Source organism: Lepus europaeus, chromosome 2 (genome assembly GCF_033115175.1).
Source record: "Lepus europaeus isolate LE1 chromosome 2, mLepTim1.pri, whole genome shotgun sequence".
Taxonomy (NCBI): Eukaryota; Metazoa; Chordata; class Mammalia; order Lagomorpha; family Leporidae; genus Lepus; species Lepus europaeus.
Genome location: NC_084828.1, coordinates 70,038,757 through 70,064,570, shown reverse-complemented (window position 1 = coordinate 70,064,570; position 25,814 = coordinate 70,038,757). Strand labels below are relative to the sequence as shown.

Sequence of the window (25,814 nt, the reverse complement as noted above, 5' to 3'; positions counted from 1 at the left end):
TTTTTTCTTTCTTCAATGTATGTTCTTACTGCCTTTGTCAAAAATCGGTTGACTGGAAATATGTGGATTTATTTCTGGCGTCTGTTCTGTTCCAGTGGTCTATGTGTTTGTTTTCATGCCAGTACCATGCTGTTTGGTTATTATACATTTGTGGGTTTTTTTTTTTTAAGATTTATTTATTTTGTTTGAAAGTCAGAGTTACAGAGAGAGAGGGGGACAGAAATAGAGACAGAGAGATGGCCCATCATCTGGTTCACTTCTCAGATGTCCACAATGACCAGAACCAGGCCATGCCAAAGCCAGGAGGCAAGAACTTTATCTGGGTCCCCCACATGGAGTGGTAAGGTCCCAAGCACTTGGGCCATCTTCCACTGCTTTTCCTGCAATTAGCAGGGAGCTGGAATGGAAGTGGAACAAACATGACATGAACCAGCACTCATATGAGCTACTGGTGTTACCAGCCCCTTGTGGTATATTTCTAAGCCAGATATTGTAATGCCTACAGCTTTGTTTTTACTCAGGACTGCTTTGGCTATCTGGGGGTCTTTTGTAATGTCATACAAATTTTAGGAGTTTTTTTTCTATATCTGTCAAGAATTCATTACATTATTTGTTTATTTGAGAGGTAGTTACAGACAGTGAGAGAGAGAGGAGACAGAAAGGTCTTATTTCCGCTGGTTCACTCCCTAAATGGCCATGACTGCCAGAGTTGTGTCAATCCAAAGCCAGGAGCTAGGAACCTCCTCCAGGTCTCCCACGTGGGTGCAGGGGCCCAAGCACTAGGGCCATCTTCCACTGCTTTCCCAGGCCATAGTAGAGAGCTGGATCGGAAGAGGAACAGCTGGTACTAGAACCGGTGTCTATATGGGATACCAACGCCACAGGCAGAGGATTAACCTGCTGCTGCCACAGCTCTGGCCCTCATTGTATTTTGATAGGAATCATATTCAATAGGTAGATAGGGGCCGGCGCTATGGTGCAATGGGTTAACGTCCTGGCCTGAAGCGCCGGCATCCCATATGGGCACCGGTTCTAGTCCCGGCTGCTCTTCTGATACAGCTCTCTGCTGTGGCCTGGGAAAGCAGTAGAGGATGCCCCAAGTCCTTGGGCCCCTGCACCCACGTGGAAGATCCGGAGGAGGCTCCTGGCACCTGGCTTAGGATCAGCGCTGCTCCGGCTGTTGCAGCCATCTGGGGAGTGAACCATCGGATGGAAGACCTCTCTCTCTCTGTCTCTATCTCTCTCTGTAACTCTGCCTGTCAAATAAATAAAATAAATCTTTTAAAAAAATGTAGATAGCTTTGGGTAATATGGACATTTTAACAATATTCTTTCTATTCATGAACATGGAGTGTCTTTCTACTTTTGTGTATCCACTTCAGTTTCTCTCAAGTATTTTATAATTTTCATTGTAAAAATACTCATTTTCTTTGTTAAATTTATTCCTAGGTAAATTTTTGTAGCTAATGGGAATGGGATTACTTTTTAAAATTTCTTACTCTGGAATTTCACTATTGGGAGCATAAAAGAGCTACTGACTTTCTATAGTGACATTGTATCCTGCAACCTTACTAAATTGTTTATCGGTTCTAACAGTTTTTTGGTGGAGCCTTTAGGTTTTTCTCTATACAAAATCATTTCATCTGCAGATGGGGATAATTTGACCTCCTCCATTCCTGTCTGGATATCCTTCATTTCTTTCTCTTGCCTAAATTGTCCAAATTAAGAATTCCAATACTATATTGAGTAAGAATGATGAAAGACTTGTCTTGTTCCTGATCTTACAGGAAACAATTTCAGCTTTTTTCCATTCAGTATGTTGTAGGTTGTATGTGTATTATATAATCTTTATTGTGTCAAAGTACATTTTATCTATTCCAGATGTTTTAAAGTTTTTTGTTTGAAATCAGGAAGTGATGTTGAATTTTATGAATTGCTTTTTCTGCATCTATTGATATGATCATGAGGCTTTTACCCTTCATTCTGATGATGTGATATATTATGTTTCTTGGTTTGTGTATTTGGAATCATGTTTGCATCCCTAGAATAAATTATGCTTGGTCAAGGTATATGATCCTTTTTTTTGACAAAGCTATTACTTAATAAACAAAAATTTCATAGGTACAGCTTTAGGAATATAGCGATTCTTCCCCCCATACCCGCCCTCCCACACCCACTCCCATCCCAACTCTTACTCCCTCTCCCATCCCATTCTTCATTAAGATTCATTTTAAATTATCTTTTTATACAGAAGACCAACTCTATACTAAGTAAAGACTTCAACAGTTTGCACCCACACAGACACACCAAGTATAAAGTACTGTTTGAAGACAAGTTTTACCGTTAATTCTCATAGTACAACTCATTAAGGACAGAGGTCCTAAATGGGGAGCAAGTGCACAGTGACTCCTGTTGTTGATTTAACAACTGACACTCTTACTTATTATGTCAGTGATCACTGAGGCTCTTATCATGATGCCAAGGCTATGGAAGCCTTCTGAGTCCACAAACTCTGTCAGTATTTAGACAGGGCCATAATTAAAGTGGAAGTTCTCTCTTCCCTTCAGAGAAAAGTACCTCCTCCTTTGATGGCCCCTTCTTTCCAGTGGGATCTCATTCACAGAGATCTTTCATGTAGATCATTTTTTGCCACAGTGTCTTGGCTTTTTATGCCTGAAATGCTCTCATGGGCTTTTCAGCCGGATCCAAACGTGTTAAGGGCTGATTCTGAGGTCAGAGTGCTGTTTAGGGCATTTGTCATTCTATGAGTGCTGTTTGGCCTGCTTCCTATGTTGGATCATTCTCTCCTTTTTAATTCTATCTATAATCGCTTCTCGGCCTTTTGGCTAAGATCAAGTGTAATTCTATCTATTGTTATGAGACACTTGGTCTTATTTATGTGATTCCTTTGACACTTATTCCAATCTATATGATCAGTTTCACAATTAAAATTATCACTTTAACATGTAAGGTGGCATTAGTACCACACAGTTTAATGGGATTTGGAGTCCCATGGCAAGTTTTTAGCTTTACCCTTAAGGTTAAGTCCATGGGAACAGGTGCCAAATTGTACATCTCCTCCCTCTCTTATCCCCACTCTTATTTTTTACTGGGATCTATTTTTAATTGGATTTAAAGACCTATGACTAATTCTGTGTTAAGTAGAGTTCAACAAATGGTACTAAGTAGATAAAGAAAATAATAAAAATAAAATAAAATAAAATAATAAACTCTTCCTTGACAGTCAAGACAAAGGCTGATCAAGTCATTGCTTCTTATAATGTCATTTCACTTCTACAGGTTTCCTTTTAGCTGTATGTAGTTGTCAAATATCAGGGAGAACGTATGATATTTATCTCTTTTGGATTGGCTTATTTCACTAAGTATGATAATTTCCAGATTCATCAATTTTGTTGCAAATGACCGGATTTTGTCCTTTTTTTTAATGGCTGTGTAGTATCCCATAGAGTACATATCCCATAATTTCTTTATCCAGTCTTCCATTGACGGACAATTTAGATTGATTCCATGTGTTAGCTATTGTGAATTGGGCTTCAACAAACATGGAAGTGCAGATGACTCTTTTATTTGCTGATTTCATTTTCCTTGGATAAATTCTGAGTGGGATGGCTGGGTCATATGGTAGGACTATATTCAGATTTCTGAGGTATCCCCAAACTGTCTTCCAGTGTGCCTTCCCTCCAACAGTGGATTAGGGTACCTTTTCCCCTATATCCTCGCCAGCATTTGTTGTTTGCTGATTTGTGTATAAAAGCTGTTCTAACTGGGATTAGGTGAAACCTCATTGTGGTTTTGATTTGCATTTCCCTGACAACTAGTGATCCTGAATATTTTTTCATGTGTCTGTTGGCCATTTGGATTTCCTCTTTTGAAAAATGTCTGTTAAAGTCCTTGGCCCATCTTTTAAGTGGGTTGTTTGATTGTTGTGGAGTTTCTTAATCTTTTTGTAGATTCTGGTTATTAATTCTTTATCAGTTGCATAGTTTGCAAATAATTTATCCCATTCTGTCAGTTGCCTCTTCACTTTCCTGTTTCTTTTGCTGTACAGAAACTTCTCACTTTTAAGTAATTCCATTTGTTAATTTTGGCTTTGGCTGCCTATGCCTTTGGGGTCTTTTCAAAGAAGTCTTTGCCTGTGCCAATGTCTTGCAGGATTTCTTCAATGTTCTCTAATAATTTGATGGTGTCGGGTAGTAGATTTAGATCTTTTTTTTTTTTTTGGTATGTCTATAGTTTTTATTTTTTCTCTTTTTTTAACTTTGTTTAATAAATATAAATTTCCAAAGTACAGCTTTTGGATTACAGTGGCTTTCCTCCCCCCAGTAACTTCCCTCCCACCCGCAACCTTCCCATCTCCCGCTCCCTCTCCCATTCCATTCACTTCAAGATTCATTTTCAATTATCTTTATATTCAGAAGATCAATTGAGTATATATTAGGTAAAGATTTCAACAGTTTGCACCCATGCAGAAACACAAAGTGTAAAGTACTGTTTCAGTACTAGTTATAGCATTAATTCACATTGTACAACACATTAAGGAAAGATCCTACATGGGGAGTAAGTGCACAGTGACTCCTGTTGTTGATTTTTATGGCATCAATAATCACCCTAGGCTCTTGTCATAAGTTGCCAAGGCTATGGAAGCCTTTTGAGTTTGCTACTCCGATCTTATTTAAACAAGGTCATAGTCAAAGTGAAAGTTCTCTACTCCCTTTAGAGAAAGGTACCTCCTTCTTTGATGGCCCGTTCTTTCCACTGGGATCTCACTTGCGGTGTCTTGGCTTTCCATGCCTGAAATACTCTCATGGGCTCTTCAGCCAGATCCGAATGCCTTAAGGGCTGATTCTGAGGCCAGAGTGCTGTTTAGGACATCTGCCATTCTATGTGTATGCTGTGCATCCTGCTTCCCATGTTGGATCATTCTCTCCTTTTTAATTCTATCAGTTAGTATTAGCAGACACTAGTATTGTTTATGTTATCCCTTTGACTCTTTATCCAATCCTATCATTGTGATCAATTATGAACTGAAACTGATCAATTTGACCATACAACCCAGCTATCCTACTCCTTGGAATTTACCCAAAGGAAATTAAATTGGCAAACAAAAAAGCTGTCTGCACCTTAATGTTTATTGCAGCTCAACTCACAATAGCTAAGACCTGGAATCAACCTAAATGCCCATCAACAGAAGACTGGATAAAGAAATTATGGGATATGTACTCTATAGAATACTATACAGCAGTAAAAAAAAAAAATGAAATCTGGTCATTTTCAACAAAATGGAGGAATCTGGAAAACATCATGCTGAGTGAAATAAGCCAGTCCCAAAGGGACAAATATCATATGTTCTCCCTGATCGGTGACAACTAACTGTGCACCTAAAAGGAAACCTATTGAAGTGAAATGGACACTATGAGAAACAATGACTTGATCGGCCCTTGTCCTGACTGTTGATGAACAGCTTAATACTTTATCCCTTTTAGTATTTTTTTTTTGTTCTACTTATTACTATTGGTTGAACTCTTTAATTAACACACAATTATTTTTAGTCGTTTAAATTTAACTGAAAAGTGATCCCTGTTAAATATAAGAGTGGGAATAAGAGAGGGAGGAGATGTACAGTTTGGCACATACTCAATCAGACTTGCCCCAAACAGCAGAGTTATAAACGTGCCAGGGGATTCCAATTCAATCCCATCAAGGTGGCATGTACCAATGCCATCTCACTAGTCAGATTTAGATCTTTAATCCATGTTGTGTGGATTTTTGTGTAAGGTGTAAGGTAGGGGTCTTGCTTCATACTTCTGCATGTGGAAATCCAGTTTTCCCAACACCATTTGTTGAATAGACTGTCCTTTCTCCAGGGATTGTTTTTAGCTCCTTTGTCAAAGGTAAGTTTGTAGTAGATGCATGGATTGGTTTCTGGTGTTTCTATTCTGTTCCATTGGTCTATCAATCTGTTTTTGTACCAATACCATGCTGTTTTGATTATAACTGCCCTGTAGTATGTCTTTTTTTTATTATTATTATTTCACAGGTAGAGTTATAGACAGTGAGAGAGAAAGTATGCCTTTCTTTTTTAAGATTTATTTATTTATTTACTTGAAACTCAGAGTTACAAAGAGAGAGGAGAGGCAGAGAGAGAGAGAGAGAGGTCTTCCATCTGCTGGTTCCCTCCCCAATTGGCCGCAACGGCCAGAGCTACGCCGATCTGCAGCCAGGAGCCAGGAGCTTCTTCCAGGTCTCCCACATGGGTGCAGGGGTCCAAGGACTTGGGCCATCTTCTACTGCTTTCCCAGGCCATAGCAAAGAGCTGGATTGGAAGTTGAGCATCCAGGTCTCGAACCGGCGCCCATATGGGATGCTAGCGCTTCAGGCCAGGGCATTAACCTGCTGTGCCACAGTGCCGGCCCCATGTAGTATGTCTTGAAATCTGATATTATGATGCCTCCAGCTTTCTTTTTGTTGTATAAGATTGCTTTAGCTACTCGAGGTATCTTGTGCCTCCATATGAATTTCAGCATCATTTTTTCTGGATCTGAGAAGAACGTCTTTGGTATTTTGATTGGTATTGCATTGAATCTGTAAATTGCCTTTGGAAGAATGGACATTTTGATGATATTGATTCTTTCAATCAATGAACATGGAAGATTTTTCCATTTTCTGTATCTTCTATTTCTTTAGTGTTTTACAATTCTCATCATAGAGATTTTTGACATCCTTGGTTAAATTTAATCCAAGATAATTGATTTTTTTTTTTGTAGCTATTGTGAACGGGATTGATCTTAGAAGTTCTTTCTCAGCTGCGGCATCGTCTGTATACACAAAGGCTGTTGATTTTTGTGTATTGACTTTTTATCCTGCTACTTTACCAAACTCTTCTATGAGTTCCAATAGTCTCTTAGTGGAGTCTTTTGGATCCCCTATATATAGGATCATGTCATCTGCAAAAAGGGATACTTTGACTTCTGCCTTCCCAATTTGTATCCCTTTGATTTCTCTTTCTTGCCTAATGGCTCTGGCTAAAACTTCCAGGACCATATTGAATAACAATGGTGAGAGTGGGCATCCCTGTCTGGTACTGGATCTCAGTGGGAATCTTCCAACTTTTCCCCATTCAGTATGATGCTGGCCAGTGCCTTGGGCTGCTTGGGTCTGGTCTCGTCTCACTTTCCAACCCTGGTGCGTAGGCTTTTGGCTGCTGGAGTCCTGAGCCATGGGCACCCACGCCTTCATATAGGTCCACTGTGTCCCTCTAATTTCAGTAGTTTGCTGTTTTCTACCTAACTCCTCCCTGAGACTACTCTCTCTTCACTATTTTTCAACTATCTTCTCCTGGGCTAGAGCAGTAAGCTCCCTCGCTGCTCCACCATCTGGGAACCTGGTATATGATCCTTTGAATGTGCTTCTGAATTTTGTTTGTTACTATTTTGTTGAAGATTTTCGCATTTATGTTCCTCAGGGATATTGGCCTATTGTTTTCTTTTTTAAACTTTTAAAATGATTTATTTTTATTTATATTTTTTTAAAGATTTATTTGTTTATTTGAATGGCAGAGCTACAGAGAGGAGAGGCAGAAAGCGAGTTCTTCCATCCTAGAGTTCACTCCCCAAATGGCTACAGCGGCCAGAGCTGCACCAATCTGAAGGCTGGAGCCAGGAGCTTCTTCCAGGTCTCCCGTGCGGGTGCAGGGGCCCAAGCCCTTGGGCCATCTTCTGTTTTCTCAGGCCATAGCAGAGAGCTAGATCAGAAGTGGAGCAGCTAGGACTAGAACCAGCACCCATATGGAATGCCAGCACTGCAGGCGGCAGCTTTACCCACTACGTCACCGCCAGCCCTTTTTTTTTTTTTTTTTTTTTTTGACAGAGTGGACAGTGAGAGAGAGAGAGAGATCTTCCTTTTTCCATTGGTTCACCCCGCAATGGCCGCCGCGGCTGGCACACTGTGGCAGGTGCACCACACTGATCCAAAACCAGGAGCCAGGTGCTTCTCCTGGTCTCCCATGCGGGTGCAGGGCCCATGGACTTGGGCCATCCTCCACTGCACTCCTGGGCCACAGCAGAGAGCTGGACTGGAAGAGGAGCGACTGGGACAGAATCCGGCACCCCAACCGGGACTAGAACCCGGGGTGCCAGCGCTGCAGGTGGAGGATTAGCCTATTGAGCCGCGGCGCCTGCCCCTTCTCTTTCTTTAAAAGGCAGAGTTACAGAAAAAGAAAGAGAGAGTGAGAGATAGATCTTTCATGTGCTCGTTCACTCCCCCAGTGGCCACAACAGCCAGGGCTGGCCCAGGCTGAAGCTAGGAGCTTCATCCGAGTCTCTGACGTAGATGGTAGGGGATTTCTCAGATAACTGTTATTGATTTTTTAAAATTAATGAATTTATTTATTTGAAAGAGTTACAGAGAGAGAAAGAGGGAAAGAGAGAGAGAGGGAGAGAGATCTCCCATCTGTAAGTTCATTCCCCAGATGGCTGCAAATCCGGGGCTGGTCCCAAGATGAAGCCAGGAGCCAGGAGCTTCATCCAGATCTTCTATGTGAGTAGGAGGGTCCCACGTGGAGACATGGGCCATCCTCCACCACTTTCCCAGATACATTAGCAGGGAGCTGGATCAGAAGTAGTGCAGCAGGGACTTGAACAGGTGTCCCAAATGGCATGCTGGTGTCACAGGTGGTGGCTTCACCAGCTATACCACAGTACTGGCCTCTGTTACTGCTTTTTAGTTAAACTTCATTATGCTATAAGAATGCACACTGTGTACCTGTAAAAGTTTTGTTTTACAGTACATAGTTTATCTTGGTGATAGTCCCATGTGTACTTGAGAAGCCTTTTATGCTGTAACTGATATGCTCTATAAATATCAATTATGTCATGTTATTTGTGTTATTCTGGTCATTTGTATTCTGACTGATTTTGTGCCTACTTGTTCAATCAGTTATTGAGAGAGGAATGTTGAATTTTCTGACTAAAATTGTGCATTTATTTGCTTCTCCTTTCATATCTGTTTTTGCCTCATGTATCTTGAAATAGGTGGTATATGTTTAGAAAAGACATATATTTAAGTCTTGTAAAATTGAATTTTTGGTAGACATCATATAACTATGTCTAGATTTAGTATCCAATCAGATAAGCTCTGACTTTAACAGAGATAGGTTGTGTTTATGCCATTATTTTTAAAGTGATTATTGGTATAACTGGATTAAAATCTATCATTTTACCAGCTTTTTTCTACCTGTTGTATTTGTTCTTTGTCAACCTTTTGTTCCATCTACCTTCTCTGGTTTTAATTGAACATCTTTATGATTCTATTTTATCTCCTTCAAAGAGTTGTTATTTATACAGCTTTTAAAAATATTTCCAGTAGTTGACCTAGTATTTACATTTTTAAAATAACCTCCTTTCACGTCTAAAGAATATTATAACACTCGACACAAAGTTAAAGAACCTTGCATCAGTATATTTCCATATTCTTCTCCCATCCCTCTGTCATTGTTGTGGTATAGGTCATTCTCTACTATGCTTTGTACTATAAATGCCCATACCTTGTTAATGTCACTGCTTTAAACAGCTAATTTTCTTCTAGTAGAATTAGAAATAAGACAATTACAGTTTACCCAAATTTCTTTAATTTTTATAAGAACTTTATATTAAAGGCAGAGTTAGAAAGAGGAAGAGACAGGGAGAGAGATCTTCCATCTGATGGTTCACTCCCCAAGTAGCCACAATGGCCAGGGTTGAGCCAAGCCGAAGCCAGGAGCTTCATCTGGGTCTCCCATGTGGTGGCAGAAGCCCAATATTTGGGCCTCCACCACTGCTTTTCTCAGACCATTAGCAGGAAGCTGGATCAGAAATGGGGCAGCTAGGACATGAACTGGTAGCATCCCATATGGGATGCCAGCTTTGGAGGAGGGAGCTTAACCTGCTACACCACAACACTGGCCCCTAAGCAACTTCTTAAAATTTATTTCTGAGAGGCAGACAAGCATAGAGGGAAACAGAGATAGACAAGAGAGATTTCCATCCACTGTTCTCTCCCCGAAATATCTGCAGTAGCAGGGGATGGTCCAGAATGAAGGCAGAAGCCCAGAACTCAATCTAGGTCCCAAACATAGCTGATAGAGACCTAACTACCTTAGCCACTAAACTGCCTCCCAGGCTGAGCATTAGCAAGAAGCTGAATAGGAAGCAGAACCAGAATTGGAATATGCATTCTGATATGGGATACAGACATTGCTCCATTGCTCCAATCTTCTGCCCCCATTTCTCTAATTTCTAATGCTCTTCATTCGTTGCATAGATCTGTGTTTTTAAACTATATCGGTTTTTCTTCCTACCTGAAGGACTTTCTTTAATGTTTCTTAAAGATTAGGTCTTCTGGCAGTGAATTCCTTTAGTTTTTATTTGCCTGAAGGAATTAACTCGGAACTAAAGACCAAAACAGTCTTTATTTACCCTTCAATTTTATTTTAAAAAATTAATTTTTATGTATTTTATTTTATTTAAAGATTTTAGTTATTTATTTGAGAGATAAAGTTACAGACAGTTAGGAGAGACAGAGAGAAAAGTCTTCCTTCTGCTGGCTCACTGCCTAGAAGGCCGCAATGGCCAGAGCTGCACCTATCTGAAGCCAGGAGCCAGATGCTTCTTCCTGGTCTCCCATGTGGGTGCAGGGGCCCAAGGACTTGGGCCATCTTCTACTGCTTTCCCAGGCCATAGAAGAGAGCTGAATTGGAAGTGGAGCAGCTGGGACGAGAACCGGTACCCATATGGGATGCTGGTGCTTCAGGCGGAGGATTAACCATTGTGCCATGGCGTCGGCCTCATTATTTTATTTTAAAGATGGAGAGAGACAGAGAACGCCCATCACTCCCCCAAATCCCTGCAACACCTAGGGGCTGGTCCAGGTTGAAATCAGAAGCCTAAATCTCATCTAGTTCTCCCATGTGGTGGCAGACCTACTTGAGCCATCACCTACTGCCTGCCAGGCTGCACATTAGCAGGAAGCTGCGATTACAAGCAGAGCCAAGAACTGAAACCACATACTGTGGATGCAGGCTTCCCAAGTAGCATCTTAAAGGCTGCACCAAATGCCCTTATCCTTCATTTTTGAAGGCTGTGTTTTTGCTGGATATAGAATTCTCAGTGAATATTTTTTCTTTCAATGCTTTAAAGATGTTATTCTGTTGTCATCTTGCATGCCTAGTTCTGACAGGAAGTCCGCTGTAATTCTTATCTTTGTTCCTCTGTAGATATCTTATTTCACTTGAGGTGCATTAACAAAATACCACTGAGTAGATGGCCAAGACAACTGAAATTTATTTTGTCACAAGTATGAACCCTGGAAAGTCCAAAATCGGGTGCCAACATGGTTGGTTTTGGAAGTCTTTCTTCCTGTCTTACAGGCAGCCTCCTTCTCACTATATTCTCACATGACCTTTCCTTTGTTGTGAACAAGAAGAAAGAGAGGTAGGGTTGAAGTGGGGAGCACAAAAACTCTGATATTTCATCTTGTAAAGACATTAATCCTATCCAATCAGAGAACTATCTATAGGGCCTCTTAAACATTAATTGCTTCCTTAGTTGCCTCATGTCCAAATATAGCCACATTGGGGGATTTTGAGGGGACATAAAATATTTACTCCATAACAGTAGTTATTACGGGTTTTTCCTCCCAGCTGCCTTCAAGACTTTTTCTTTTCTTTTCTTTTCTTTTTTTTTTAAGATTTATTTTGTTATCTGAAAGGCAAAGTTAAAGAGAGAGAAACAGAGGGAGATGAGAGAGATCTTCTAATCCACTGGTTCATGCCTCCAAATGGCCACAATGATCATGGTTGGGCCAAACCAAAGCCAGGAGCTTCTTCTGGGTCTCCCAAGTAGATGGCAGGGGCTCAAATACTTGAGTCATCTTCTGCTGCTTTCTTACACCATTAGCAGGGAGCTGAATGAGAAGTGGAGCAGCTGAGACAGGAACCCATATTCTCTTCCATTGGTCTATCGATCTGTTTTGTATCAGTAGCAGGCTGTTTTGATTACAACTATCCATTCAATATGTATTCAAATCTGGCATTGTGATTTCTCTGCCTTTGTTTTTGTTTGTTTGTTTGTTTGTTTGTTTGACAGGCAGAGTGGACAGTGAGAGAGAGAGAGAGACAGAGAGAAAGGTCTTCCTTTGCCGTTGGTTCACCCTCCAATGGCTGCCGCGGCTGGCGTGCTGCGGCTGGCGCACCGCGCTGATCCGAAGGCAGGAGCCAGGTGCTTCTCCTGGTCTCCCATGGGGTGCAGGCCCAAGGACTTGGGCCACCCTCTACTGCACTCCTAGGCCACAGCAGAGAGCTGGCCTGGAAGAGGGGCAACCGGTTTGTTTTTGTTTTTATAAGATTGCTGTGGCTATTTGGGGTCTCCTGTGTTTCCATATGAATTTCAGCATCATTTTGTGTTACATGTGCTCCTACAGTTCTCAATTGTGCTGATTTTTACCATCTTTTCTCTTTCCCTTCAATTGTTCTGCACCCCATTATCCTATCTCAAGTTACGTGATTCCTCAGTTGTTTCATCTAGCAATTGAAGACCCTCCTCATTTCCTTTACTGTGTGCATTTGACTTCAAGCATTTTTATTTTGAATCTGTCTTAAAGTTTTATATCCCTGCCAAAATTACTTATCTGATCTTGAATGATATCTACCTTTTCCATTAGAGCATCTAACATTATTATCATAAGTTGTTTAAAATTCCCTGATAGTTGCAACATCTTTGTCATTTCTGAGTCTTGTGAGGATTGTTTTAGTTTTTCATAGTATTTGCTTTTTGTCTTTTGGTATAGCTTGTATTTTTTCTTCTCTGTTGTTGAAAGCCAACCATGTTCAGAACAATCGAAATTGAGGTAAATGGGCCTTTAGTGTAGATAATTATGTTAATCTAGCTGGGAAGTAGACTATGTTTGAAGTTTGTTGTTACCATGGTTACCACTGTTGAGGTTTGTTGTTGCTATGGGCACCAGAGATTTAGATTTCCTCTCCTGACTTTGTTCTTGTCTACCCTTTTGGTATTGGGTCTTTCCTTTGTGCTATTCCCTGAGAGGCTCTGTCTCCTACAGTTCTCCCAACTATAATCTACTGTTGTTATTATTGGAGGATTGTGCAAGTATGGTGGTAGGTATGGATGAGGGGAAGTATTCTCTGTTTTGAGCAAGTTTCCGTCTTTGGAGTGCATAGCATTGCACACTCACACAAATGTATGTCTCTGCTTTAGGGGTAGACCATTTTCCCTGCCCTGCATTCCCTTCTTTCAGCTGTGGCGGGTATCCACCCTCATTTCAGTTTGTGACCTTAAAGCCTTTCCCTCTGGAGAATAAACCCTTCTACCTTCACTTATGATAGAGAGTCTTACTAGTTCAGACGCCCACATCACATACCACAGTGCCAGATTTTGAGTCCCAGATCTGCTCCTAATTGCAGCTTCCTGTTAATGAGCATCCTGGGAGGCGGTAAGAGATGGCTCTCGTTGGGTCCCTATCGCCATATGGGAGAATCAGACTGAGTTCCTGTCTCCCAGATTTGACCTGGCCCAGCCCTGGTTGTTAAGGGCATTTGAGGAGTGAACCAGCAGATGGGAGTGTTCTGCTTCCCAACTAACTAACTAAATAAATAATTTTTTTAAAAAAAGTTGTTAGGACATGTATGTAAAGTTCAGGGAACTTAAACATCTGCAGCATTCACAAGGATCTGTTTTACTAAATGAGTTTCCTGTTTTCATTTGCTCATATATTTACAAATTTTATGTCTTCCGGGGTATCTAGGTATATGTTTTTCCTGTTTAAAAAGAACGAGGACAAAGTAACTGAGTTTACATAAATTAATTATGCATTGTGACAAGATAAAAACTGCCAAATGCTGCTGTCGGTTACTTAAGGATTATTTGATAGTAAAACTGCTACCTTTCTTTTCTACTCTCTTGCAGTTTTATCTCCAAGTGCTTCACTCTGCATTTCTATGTAAGCAGACAAAAACACAGCTCAGTCTAAACTGTCTTAACCAGTAAGAAACCACCAACTAACCTCTATCTATAGACTTTCCAGTCGAATAATCCAAATAAGGCTACTCTACACTGTAACCAAATATTGATCCTAAAAAGGCCTTACCCTCATTGCTCTTCAGAGGAGCCATGAACTGTATGTAGTCCAGGGCCCCCTGATTCATGTATTGCTGTCTCCTCAAACTTTTTATAATTTAAAAAAAAAGATGGAGGGTCTTGAATGGTGGGTCAGCTCCCTGCGCAGAGCTTGTTCAGCACTGCCCTCAGGTGGGCCTGTGGTCCCTAAGGGAGGATGATGTGAGCAGATTTTCAGTTGCTGCTGTTCCTTAGCTGCAGCCGGAACCCTGGTGAGAACTCTGTGTTCTCTCCCCGACCTCCTTGGGGAAAGCCTGGTGGGGTTCCTAGACCAAGAGCCTGCAAAAGGGTGGGGACCACCCCCATGCCTGTGATTCCCCAGGAGCTCTACTCTTCTCACATTGCTCCACTCTCAGTCTCCAGCAGCTCACCAAAATTTCGGTTGTCTGACTGGTTCACATGGTGTCAGTAGCTTTTGTCTTAAGTAAGCAAATGCTTGGATCTTCCAGGTGTTCATATCCCCAAATTTGAGGATAACTTCAGGTCTCTGATCAGTTCACAGGAACTCATTAATTTGCTGTCTGTCCAGCTTTTTTTCTTGTTGGAAATAAATCTCTTAGATGAGAAATACATTACTGGGAAAGAGATTATTTTTGCTTCTCTGACCATACCAGTCAGGACTTTAGTCCACAGCAATAGATGCAGAGATTTTGAAATTATGAGAAATAAAGAAACAGAAACCCAAATTAAATGTCTTTGTATTTATAATGCATAGCTGATGAAGGAAGCCTGTAGGCTTTGCTTTTGCTCGTTTCTTTCATAGCAGGGGTCACTATTTTTAGGTAGATTTTTTTTCCTCTCACCTTTACCATAGGCTATTTTCATTTTAAAAAATGAAAAAAACAAACTATGCTATCTGCAGAGTATACCATTACCTGCCTGTCACCTTTCTTAGGCTTACCCCTCAGGGGTGCCTTTCCTCTTTGAGGGGCACTAAGTATGTTTTTGTCAGCTCATCACTGGAGATAGTTCATCTTTCTCCCTGCTTAATGATCATCAAATACTTTTTCCTAACCTCTGAACTTACTGTTCATCACTTAAAAAAATGCCCAGTAGTAAGAACACTCATCTAGACTTTTAATGGAGTATTTTTTAAATTCGAACAGGATTATTTAAATATAAATACCTACCCCAGTTTCAATGAAGAAGCTGCACTGTTTGGTTTTCAATAATAATAATGGAAAAAATCCCAATTGCTCTCCTAACTAGATGTTTTACTTTTTAATATATCGAGAAGTAAATCATTTCTGTGAGCAATACTGATTAAACCCAAGAATATGCAGAGCCCTAATTCTTGTAAGGCTCATAACCAACTTTTCCTGATCCTCTCAGCAGAATTTTTTTTTAATTCTAGAGCTCAGTTATGATTAACACACTGTTTAATGATTACATATTCAAATTAAATGGCACTTTTGTTGAAATGAAATTCATTGTTGTTTTTTTTTTGGTTATGGATTTTTATTTCATTATTTTTTTCCAGAAAGAACTAGAGAAGCAGAAGAGAATTAAGAGGAACCAGCAGCTGGAAGCAACAGCCCAAGCACATTACAAAAAGGTCTTGCTAACCAAAAAAGGTCTAGAGCCTTGGAAGAGACTGAGAATGCAAAGCAAACGAAATGTCCAGGTGCAGTACCATACCATTAACTCCCTGCACACACACCTCCCACCCTACCACATTAGAAAAGGAACTTTTTTAAAATAAAGTATGCATTCTTTGAGGGAAATCAGGCGATTTAAAAGCCAGAAAGATAAATAAATCAAGTGTGTATATTCTTTTGTTTTAGATAAGAAGTTAGGTTGGTCTTAGGTACAGAAAGATTTTTGTAATTTAACAGATTAGAAAAAACTAGAGTAAATTTTTGATTAGAGATCTCCAAGGTAAAATTAGAATAGAGGCATCTTTTAACTTTAGCAGAGTTCAAGAAAGAGAACAAAATAGTACAATAATGGTCATGTTTCTGCTGTGATAAAGCTGCATAACAAACAACTCCAAAAATAGCAGTGGTTTACAACTCAAGTATTTCTTTCTCATCCAGGTCTGTGGCCAAGTTGTGAATTAGGTTCAGGTTTCTCTCCATGTCTCATTCTGGTGCTAGGAGCTACTCAAGGCATGCTTTTCGCCTGACAACTGTCAGAGACACAAAAGGCCAAACCAAACTATGTAAACTCATATGAATCTTCTGCTTGCAAAATGTCCCCTAAATTCCACTGGCCAAAGCAAACCATAGGGCCAAGCTCAAGGTAATTGAAGAGAGAAGGTATTGCACTGGGAAGCACTGTGCAATCACATGGCAAAGGATGCAGGTATATAATTCTGTGAGCTAGAACAGTCATCTACCCTGCTGCACAGAGAAACAAAATCAAACTCGACTGAAATTTTGGGAATTTCCTTAACAGATGTGTCCAGTGCAAAGAACTGGGCTTTCTTCTAACTGATCAAAAAGTTCATAGTAGATAAAATGTTGTTTTGCCTTTTGATCTCAGGCTATGATGAGTCAGGAACAGGCAGAAGTCTCAGGTGCCACAGAGACCTCTGTTGGTGGTCATTTTGTCCAATAAGCATGACTGCCAAGAAATTGACTTGGAGTGAACACATTCTCATTGCTCAGTGGCTAGACCAGGCTTAGACAACTGAGTAATTTTCTGGAGAGAGCTGAGAGAGTAATTTTCTGGAGAGAGCTAAAGATTCTCTTCAAAGAATACAAAATTTACTTTTTAAGGCCTGTAAACTCTGAATTTTATGTTTATTTTGATAGAATAACATCTGAGCCTTTTAAATTGGTAAGAAATTAAATTATTCATGTTATCTTTTTTTGCTTGTTTGTTTAAATTTGTTTAATAGGCAGAGTTACAGAGGTGGGGAGGTGAGAGACAGAGAGAGGGATATCTTCTATCCACTGGTTCCCTTCCTAAATGGCCACAGTGGCTAGAGCTGGGTTGATCTGAAGCCAGGAGCTTCTTCCATGTCTCTCACGTTGGTGCAGGAGCCCAAATACTTGGGCCATCTTCTGCTGCTTTCCCAGGTGCATTGGTAGGGAGCTGGATTGGAAATGAAGCAGCCAGGACTTGAAAGGGTGCCCATATGGGATCCTGGCCCTGAAGGCAGCAGCTTACATGCTGCGCCACAGCTCTGGCCCCATGTCATGTTATTTTTCTATCAGTGGTTTTTGTGGTTTATTGATAATGTCTAGATGTCAATTTTAGAGACAGCTCATTCTATAAACCTAACGGAAAAGTATTGGCATTTCCTCAATTAGACAGTGGGTAAGTACATAATAAAGAGAGATGTATTATGGAATTGCCATCCAAGCTCTGGAGAACAAACTGAGAAGGGTGCCAGCCACCCCTCCCTAACTCAAGAGGAAGTGAAGGGGTGGCTTTGGAGGCGGCTATTCCATGTCCGTAGCCTGCCAGTCACTGTGGTTTTCAGGGAGTAGCCACTAAAAGGCCATGCATGTTGTGAATTTATAACCTGCATATTATAGGATCAGTAGTCACAGCATTTAGGAAATTAAGCTGCATGTACCTTAAGATTATTCTGTTCTAGTAATTGCCTGTGTGTGGTGATATGTTTCCATAAATGGTTTAAAATCCAAAGAATAATTTCCTTTTCTCATTTAAAAACCTGTCCAGGTGGCAGAGGAACATCACCGTTTGGCCCTTCAGAGGAAATGCCTACTGGCCTGGTTGCAAAGTAGTCAGGAAAATCTGGCTAGGAAGACGGCCCAGGCTGATCAATTTTATTCCCATATGTTGCTGAGGAGAGTCATCGGGAGCTGGCTCTGGGTAAGGCCACAGGGAAGAGCACTCCAGATACATCTCAACTGGTCAGTCCTAGTAAGAAAATGACATGCAGTCCAGAGTATCCATGGTCATTAAGATGTTTTCAGGAACCATACATTCAGTCCAATTCACTGCATTGACATTAATTTGAAGATGTCAAATCAGTTTTTTGTTCTCACAACAATGTATGTGAAATGTAATATATAAGGGTACTTCAAAAAGTTCATGGAAAATAGAATTTAAAAATGTTCATTTTGGTGTGACTAGTTTTGAACTCCATGCATGGTTTTTTCTTAATACACATTTCCATCAACTTTTTGAAGAGCCCTCACATCATTACCTCAGTTTTTGCTCCATACTCATGATTATCTCACAGTGTTGAGATAATTTTATTAGAAAGCTACTTCCTCACTCTTATAACTATTTTTGTTATTTTCCTAATACATTATGGAATATATTATCTTGACCACCACGTGAGGCTTTTCTCTCTATCCCTCTAGTGTTCTTGATTCTTCTGTTTCTGTTCGAAGTCTCTCATTTGTACTGTTTCTTAGCGCTAATTCTTTGTCTCACTTTCCTCCATGTCCTCATCCACAGTACCTGAATGATCTGGAAGAAGAAGTAAGAAAACTTTGTGTACATTTCCTTCAGAAGAAGATTTTCAGGGCCTGGCTTAACATGGTTAGGGAGGCAAAGAGCGATTCCCAGAGCAAGCATGAGATTGCGACAAAACATAGTGACAGGTAAGGTTCTGAACTCTAAGGAAATTCCTTCCCTTCACAATTGCTTTGGTCTCCTCCTGCGGTGTGTCTGAAAAGATAAGGGGGAAGCCAGAGGCACAAGGTGTTCAGAGATAGCTGGCAGGGGTGGGAGTTCCAGCCTATCCACTGACCACGTGGGAGATGGCAAGATAGTAAACCCCCATTTTTAAATGAAAAGCAGCACAAGAATGGTGATGCTAACAATTTTATTATGACATATTGTTACAACTATTTGGTTTTTATGGTTATTGATCTTCTTCTGTACCTAATTTATGAATTAAACTTTATCATAGGTATGTGTGGATTGGAAAAAAACAGTATTTATAGGGCTGGGTACTATCTGCAGTTTCAGGCATCTCCAGTGGAGTACTGGAGCATACTGCTGCTCCCTCCCACACAGTGTCCTCCTACAGGTAAACCACTCTCCTGACCTGTATGATGAACACTTTATTGCTTTTCTTTTTACTTTTATCTCCTAAGTATGCAGTCTTCAGCATTTTAGTTTACTTTTGCCTGGTTTGGAACTTCATATATATGGAATCATACTCAGTGTCATATTAATATTTAAGATACATTTTTTAAAGATTTATTTGAAAGGCGGAATTGCAGAGAGAGAGAGGGAGAGAAGGAGAGAGGGAGGGAGACAGACACAGGAAGAGAGAGAAAAAGAGAGAGAAAGATCTTCCATCTGCTGGTTCACTCCCCAAATAGCTACAATATCCAAGGCTGGGCCAGGCTGAAGCCTGGATCCAGGAGCTTCTTCAAGGTCTCCCACATGGGTGGCAGGGGCCCAAACACTTTGGCCATCTTCTGCTGCTTTCCCATGCACATTAACAGACAGCTGAATCAGAAGTGGGACAGCCAGGTCTCCTACCAGTGCCCATATGGGATGCCATTGCCACAGGTGGCGGCTTAACCCACTGTGTCACAATGCTGGCCCCATAAAATACATTTGTATGTTTCTTAATCCAAAATCTTTGAGAAGTAAGATATTTCACACAAGCAAGTTTTTCTTTGTTTTCTAATTTTAAATATATTGCACAGGATTGTTATAAGTTTCATTGTACACTTTTTTTGAAAGTAAACAAATATACATCTTTTTGGGGATTTGGTGTCACCCTTTGTGAGCATCAGTTAATGTTACAGATGTATACAGTGATGCCTTTGGGTACTAAGGTGTGAAGACCTGTACAGGTAGCTAATTAATCTTTTTTCATTATTCTGATTCATTTTATTACTTTGTTTCCATTTGTGTGTGTGTGCGTGCATGTGTGCGCCCATGTTCACATGTATCTCCATTCTTTGTAATAGTTTCCCTCTCTTGTAACCACTAGGGTACCCCCCTCCAGAAAAATCTGCTCATCCTTGTTTAATTTACAGGTACTAGAAATCAGTTGATTATGGAGCAGGCAGTTAGCCTAGCAGTTAAGATGCCCGCATCTCACACTGGAATACCTGGGTTCACTTCCCAGCTCTGACTCCTGCCTCCAGCTCTCCAAGAATGCGGAACTTGAGATGCAGAGTGATTGCTCCAGTATTGGGTTCCTACCACCTACTTGGATAGCTGGATTGCATTCCATGCTCTCAGCTTTGGCCCTGGTCTCCTCCTGGCCATTTAAGGCATTTGGGGAGTGAGCCTGAAGATAGCGGGGAGCTCTTTCTCTCCCTCTCATATAAATAAAAAGGAAGTTGATTATAATTTTATGTAAATTAATATAAATAAGCAGTAAGGGTATTCAAAGGGCTTGCCTTTGAATAAAATGCTTGAGCTTTAGAGTTTGAAGTTAAAGACTCAGTCTCTGTGTGACAGTGGACAGATTACCTTTTGAAGCCCCCTTACTCCTGCTAAATTAGGGTAACAACAGAACCTATTTTATGGGGTTGTGGTGAAGACCCAACAAGGCAACACAGGAACTCCCTTCAGGCACTGCTTGGCCCCAAATAGTAGCTAATATGGTTTGAGCTTAACAATTATTAAACACCCTTCTTACCTGTGTTTTACTTTCTTTCTGTTTCTCAGCTGCCCAGTGCAGACTATGAGATTCATTTTGATCTTTCATACAAACTATCTCATCCCATCACAGTATAACCCAGGGCAGGGGACAGGTGTCATAGTTTCCATTTTCAGGAAACTCATTCAGGGTTTGAAGTTATCAAATCACATGCAACCAACAACAAATGAATTCTCAGTTGTGTCTACTTGCTATAAAAGCATGGCTTTGACTTCATCTTTCCTCCCTTTGTTCCTTGTTCTCCATGTTCCACCCCACTGGCCTTTCTGTAGTGCTCCTCAGCCAAAGCTCACCTCTACTTCAGAGCTTGCCCACGACCTCTTGGTCCATTCAACTTGCTCTCAAATGTCACCTCCCTGATCACCTTCCCCCGTCACTGCCTATCCATTAACCTTCACAGCACTGAAGACTCTGACAGTATACAGTTCACTGTTGACTTGGAGATTGTCTGGTCCTCCCAATAGAGTGGCTGTGCCACCTCCTGCTGGCTACTGTGCCCTCAGTGCATGACACGCTTAGTACATGGTGTGCAGTAAATATTTAAATGACTGCACAGATGGATTTTACTGCAGGGCTGACACTAATGTTTAAAGTAGCAGGCCTTTTAAAAGGAACTTTAATATATTTTTAAAAACTGATATTCAGCAAATGGGAATTTAGCATTAAGATGCCCATGTCCCAGAGCAGGCATTGTGGTGTCACTTGGGATGCCCACATCCCATATCAGAGTGCCTGGTTCAAGTCCCAGCTGCTGCATGGTTCCAGTCCAGATTCTCATTGATGCGCCTGGGAGGCAGCAGATGGCCCAAGAACTTGGGTTCCTGCCACTTCTAAGAGAGACTTAGATGGAGTTCCCACCTCCTGGCTTTGGCCTCAGCCCAGCCCCAGCCATGAAGGGCATTTGGGAAGTGAACCAGAAGATGGGAGTTCTGTCTGTCCCTTTTTCTATCTCAAATAAATTTTTTAAAACTTTGATATTGAATATTCTTCATTTTATGTGAATGAAAGAATACCTATACATACGAGCTATGGGTGAAAGAGAAAGCAGTAAAGATATCTGTTGCTCTTAGGCCTGATCTTTAAACTGAAATAACATCAAGAAAGATGATAAACTAATATTAGGTTTAATTTTACAAATTTATACAACTTCTAGATAATAGCTGGTATTTATACATGGTGGGACTAATAGATGTCACCAGGCCATGGTCTCTTTATCAGCAATTATTTTGCAGTTCTATCTCAGAGTTCAGCTACATACTGGTCCAGTTTGTCTCAGCTGAGTAGGTACTTCTTATATTTTCAATACCATCTTATCACTGTGGTCCCTAGCCACAATACCAACATGAAATAGGTGGTGATAAAAGTCACAGAGCTGCATCCCATAAAATGAACACAAGTATATCACATACAGCTTTATACAAAACGTCAAGGAGCTTCTAGACCCTAAGTCAAGGCCCTTATCTTGGTAACTTAAATCATGATCATTGTACAGTACACCTATATATAATAATATGGTCCCTAGCTCTCATAATTTAGTAGAAAGCATAATAGATTAGAAATAGAAGTACTAGGCCGGCGCCGTGGCTTAACAGGCTAATCCTCTGCCTTGCGGCGCCGGCACACCGGGTTCTAGTCCCGGTTGGGGCGCCGGATTCTATCCCGGTTGCCCCTCTTCCAGGCCAGTTCTCTGCTATGGCCCGGGAAGGCAGTGGAGGATGGCCCAAGTGCTTGGGCCCTGCACCCGCATGGGAGACCAGGAGAAGCACCTGGCTCCTGGCTTCGGATCAGCAAGATGCACTGGCTGCAGCGGCCATTGGAGGGTGAACCAACGGCAAAAAGGAAGACTTTTCTCTCTGTCTGTCTCTCTCACTATCCACTCTGCCTGTAAAAAAAAAAAAAAAAAGAAATAGAAGCACTAAACCAGTAATTATGACCAGATGTTTTTGAAGTTCAGGAGGTGAGGTAAATGCAAGTGAGGATAATCTAGGATGGCCTCCCCCTCCTGGGAGCAGAGCATTTCAGTGAGGGTAGACTGTAGGAGCTAAAGTATAGAAGTCAGAAAGTGGGGGTGAAGAGGGGGATGGCACTGCAGCGTAGAAGGTTAAACCTCCACCTTCAGTGCGGCATCCCATATAGGCACTGATTCGAGTCCCGGCTGGTCCACTTTTGACCAGCTCCCTACTAATGCACCTGGGAAAGCAATAGAGGATGGCCCAAGTCCTCAGGCCACTGCACCCACATGGGAGACCCAGAAGAAGCTCCTGGCTATAGCCTGGCGCAGCTCTAGCTGTTACAGCCATTTGGGCAGTGAACCAACAGATGGAAGATCTCTCTCTCTCTCTGTCTCTCCTTCTCTCTCTTTGTATCTCTGCCTTTCAAATGATAAATAAATCTTTTTGAAAAAAGAAAGAAAAAAGATGGGAGTGTAGTCCGGAAAGAACAGATATGCCTACGCAGTAAGAGGAGCAGACAGGATCAAGGACGGGGAATGGACCCCAGAGCCGAGCACAGGAAGCAGTGAGTGGTGCACTGAGTGAAAGAAGACAGCAACAAAGCAGTACTACTTGGAGGCTTTTTTTACAAGCAGTACTTCCCACAACAAAAACCAACAGTATCAAAAACAGACAGCCAACAGCCATAAAATTAAGAAGTGGGATGCACTGGTAGGCTTCATTAAAGGGTTAAAAGGCCAGAACAAATCCCATTTCTGCCTCTAGTTATTAAAAATATAAAGTGAACTACTGTGCCCTTTGGTTTCAGCAATGTAACTCGCCTGCTACATCAATCCTTGCCTGTGCTGCGCTGTCCTGGCCCCTCTGCCTTCACTCCAGCCCTGTCCTCCCCAGGAGAGCCTTCAGAGCCACTGCTCACCCCAAGACTGGGCAGCAGCGAGCTGCCCTCTTCCGCAGCTCCCTCCTTGTGTGCCTGCTGCACCTTCTTTGCTCTGAGGCCTGTGGCTGCCCTTGCCAGGGTCGCTGGCCCGGGCTGCGCTAAGATCAGCGGAGCAGGTGTCATGGCCTGCACTTTCACAGGCTATAGGGGCAGCTGCTCACACAGCAGCCCTCACGAAGAGTTTCCCTGACCACCTGGTCAAAACATGAAAACAATCAAAAAATAAAAATACCTTATAGAGAGAGATTGGTATTCTATCGGATCATCCCCAATTGGCTGCAACAGCTGGAGCAGCGCCAATCTGAAGCCAGGAGCTTCTTCTGGGTCGCCCACACAGGTGCAGGGGCCCAAGCACCTGTGCCATCCTCCACTGCTTTCCCAGGCCATAGCAGAGAGCTGGATTGGAAGAGGAGCAGCCGGGACTAGAACCAGCACCTGTACAGGATGCTGGCATTTCAGGCCAGGGCTTTAACTTGCTGCGCCACAGTGCCAGCCCCACCACTGTTTTTTCCTCATGGCATTTCACACTGCCTGAATCCCAGTTGTGATTTCCACACCTTTTATATAATCTTTTATTCATGTAAGAATCATTCTTATCAAGCGTTTAAGGTCATTCTGATGTAGAATAAACTTCTTCATAGTATTTCAATTTTTTTCACTCTTTATTTTTAAAGGAGGATTCTCTGGCTCATGTTTCAGACATGGAAGAAGTCTGCGAAATTTATAAAAGAGGAAAGACTGAAAGAAGAGAGGCGACAGCAACTCCGTAGAAAGGTAGCCGAAATCCTTCCAGACTTCCAGATGCCGCCAGCACTGTGATCGCTGCCCGTCACAGCGACCAGGTACCCAGCACTGGAGTAAGCGAAGCCTTTGGTGTGCCAGTGAACACGGACCAGTGCAGAGCTCAGGGTGGCAATCTCAGGGGGCCCCGAGTGCATGCACCTGTCATCTCTGCCTGTATACATGCCACTCAGATCAGAGGAATGATCTGAGAATCTGTACTTCCTCCTTTGATTTTTCCCAGACTGCTAGTCATTCACTCTAACACTCAGCACCGTGGCGTTATCCAAAGGAACAGGTAAGAGCTCCACTGTTCAAACGGATCCTATTCTCGTGTATTTTTGGCAGAGTAAGCTTAAAAAAGGGACAGGTGTATGCGTGCCTGATCCTGTGAAGGAAAGTATGTAGCTTAAAGGGGGATGTCAACAAATGCGACTTTAATTAGATGGAATTAAGTGGTGCATGCTTAGAAAAGAAGGCGTGGCTGGCTTTCTCCTACCGAGCAGCGGTGCCAGGCAGCCTATCCTCTGTGGAGCATCCCATGCCTCTGAAAGGTGCCCTAAACTTCAGAGAAACCGGGGCGCCAAGGATCCTTTTTTTAGTGTGTGTTGATAAGCTTGCAGGAAATTCCGAAAGCGAATTCTCTATCAAAGACAATCCAGCAACTCAATAAAATGTCTGCTCCTATTTCTAACTGCAACTTCTAAATAATCCTAGCAATTTATCTTCCAGTATTCAGTCTGATCTAGATATGGAGATGCTTATCTTAAATCCAAAGAATGGTTTCATCTTTAAGGGGCTGTAAATGCTGGTGACGGTATTCTCTCAGAAAATTATCTGCTAGAAAAAAGTTTTCTTCATTATAACCTATGTTTATTGTAACACACTCAAGTAGTCCATAAATGCATATGATAAAATGAGAAAGCCCCCTGCAGTCTTGAGGTAACTGCTACTATTTGGTACAGCTGGCGAAATAAAACGGGGGGCTTCTTCACATTGACTGTTCCTGTCTCATCCTTTCTAAAGAGCTATCTAGTCATGCCGCCTGCAAAATGACTTAGATCCTCTTTCCATGGACGCTGTGTGAGGATCGACACAGCACAGTCTGAGTACACTACCACATCCTTGTCCCCACACATCTCCTCCTTTAATATGATCCTGCAGAAGTCATCTAAAAGAGGCTTTTTCTTTTTAACACTGGAGACCACCAAAGAAAACAGGACTAAAAGGAACTCATACTTAATCTCTTTCCATCTAACTCAACTATCCATACCTAGCAGTGGTACACTTAGATGCTGGATATTGGCTGATACGAACACTCAGAAACCAAATTCCAACTTCATTTTAATACCAAGCCTATAAATAAAGAAGGATAAATCCATTAAATGAATATACCAGGG

The 25,814-nt window shown here is 41.6% G+C and overlaps 1 protein-coding gene across 3 annotated transcripts in view; it reads left to right on the top strand.

The window, feature by feature from the left end:
- CCDC191 (coiled-coil domain containing 191) overlaps positions 1 to 25,393 on the top strand; it is a 122,898-nt gene extending 97,505 nt beyond the window's left edge. For all 3 annotated transcript variants that reach the window (XM_062208422.1, XM_062208412.1, XM_062208404.1), the window contains 4 exons: positions 15,667 to 15,810; positions 17,820 to 17,972; positions 18,567 to 18,712; positions 24,309 to 25,393. In XM_062208422.1, the coding sequence (XP_062064406.1) occupies positions 15,667 to 15,810; positions 17,820 to 17,972; positions 18,567 to 18,712; positions 24,309 to 24,453 (588 nt within the window). In that variant the 3' untranslated portion in view covers positions 24,454 to 25,393. The remainder of the gene's footprint in view (positions 1 to 15,666; positions 15,811 to 17,819; positions 17,973 to 18,566; positions 18,713 to 24,308) is intronic.
- Positions 25,394 to 25,814: the final 421 nt, after the last annotated feature.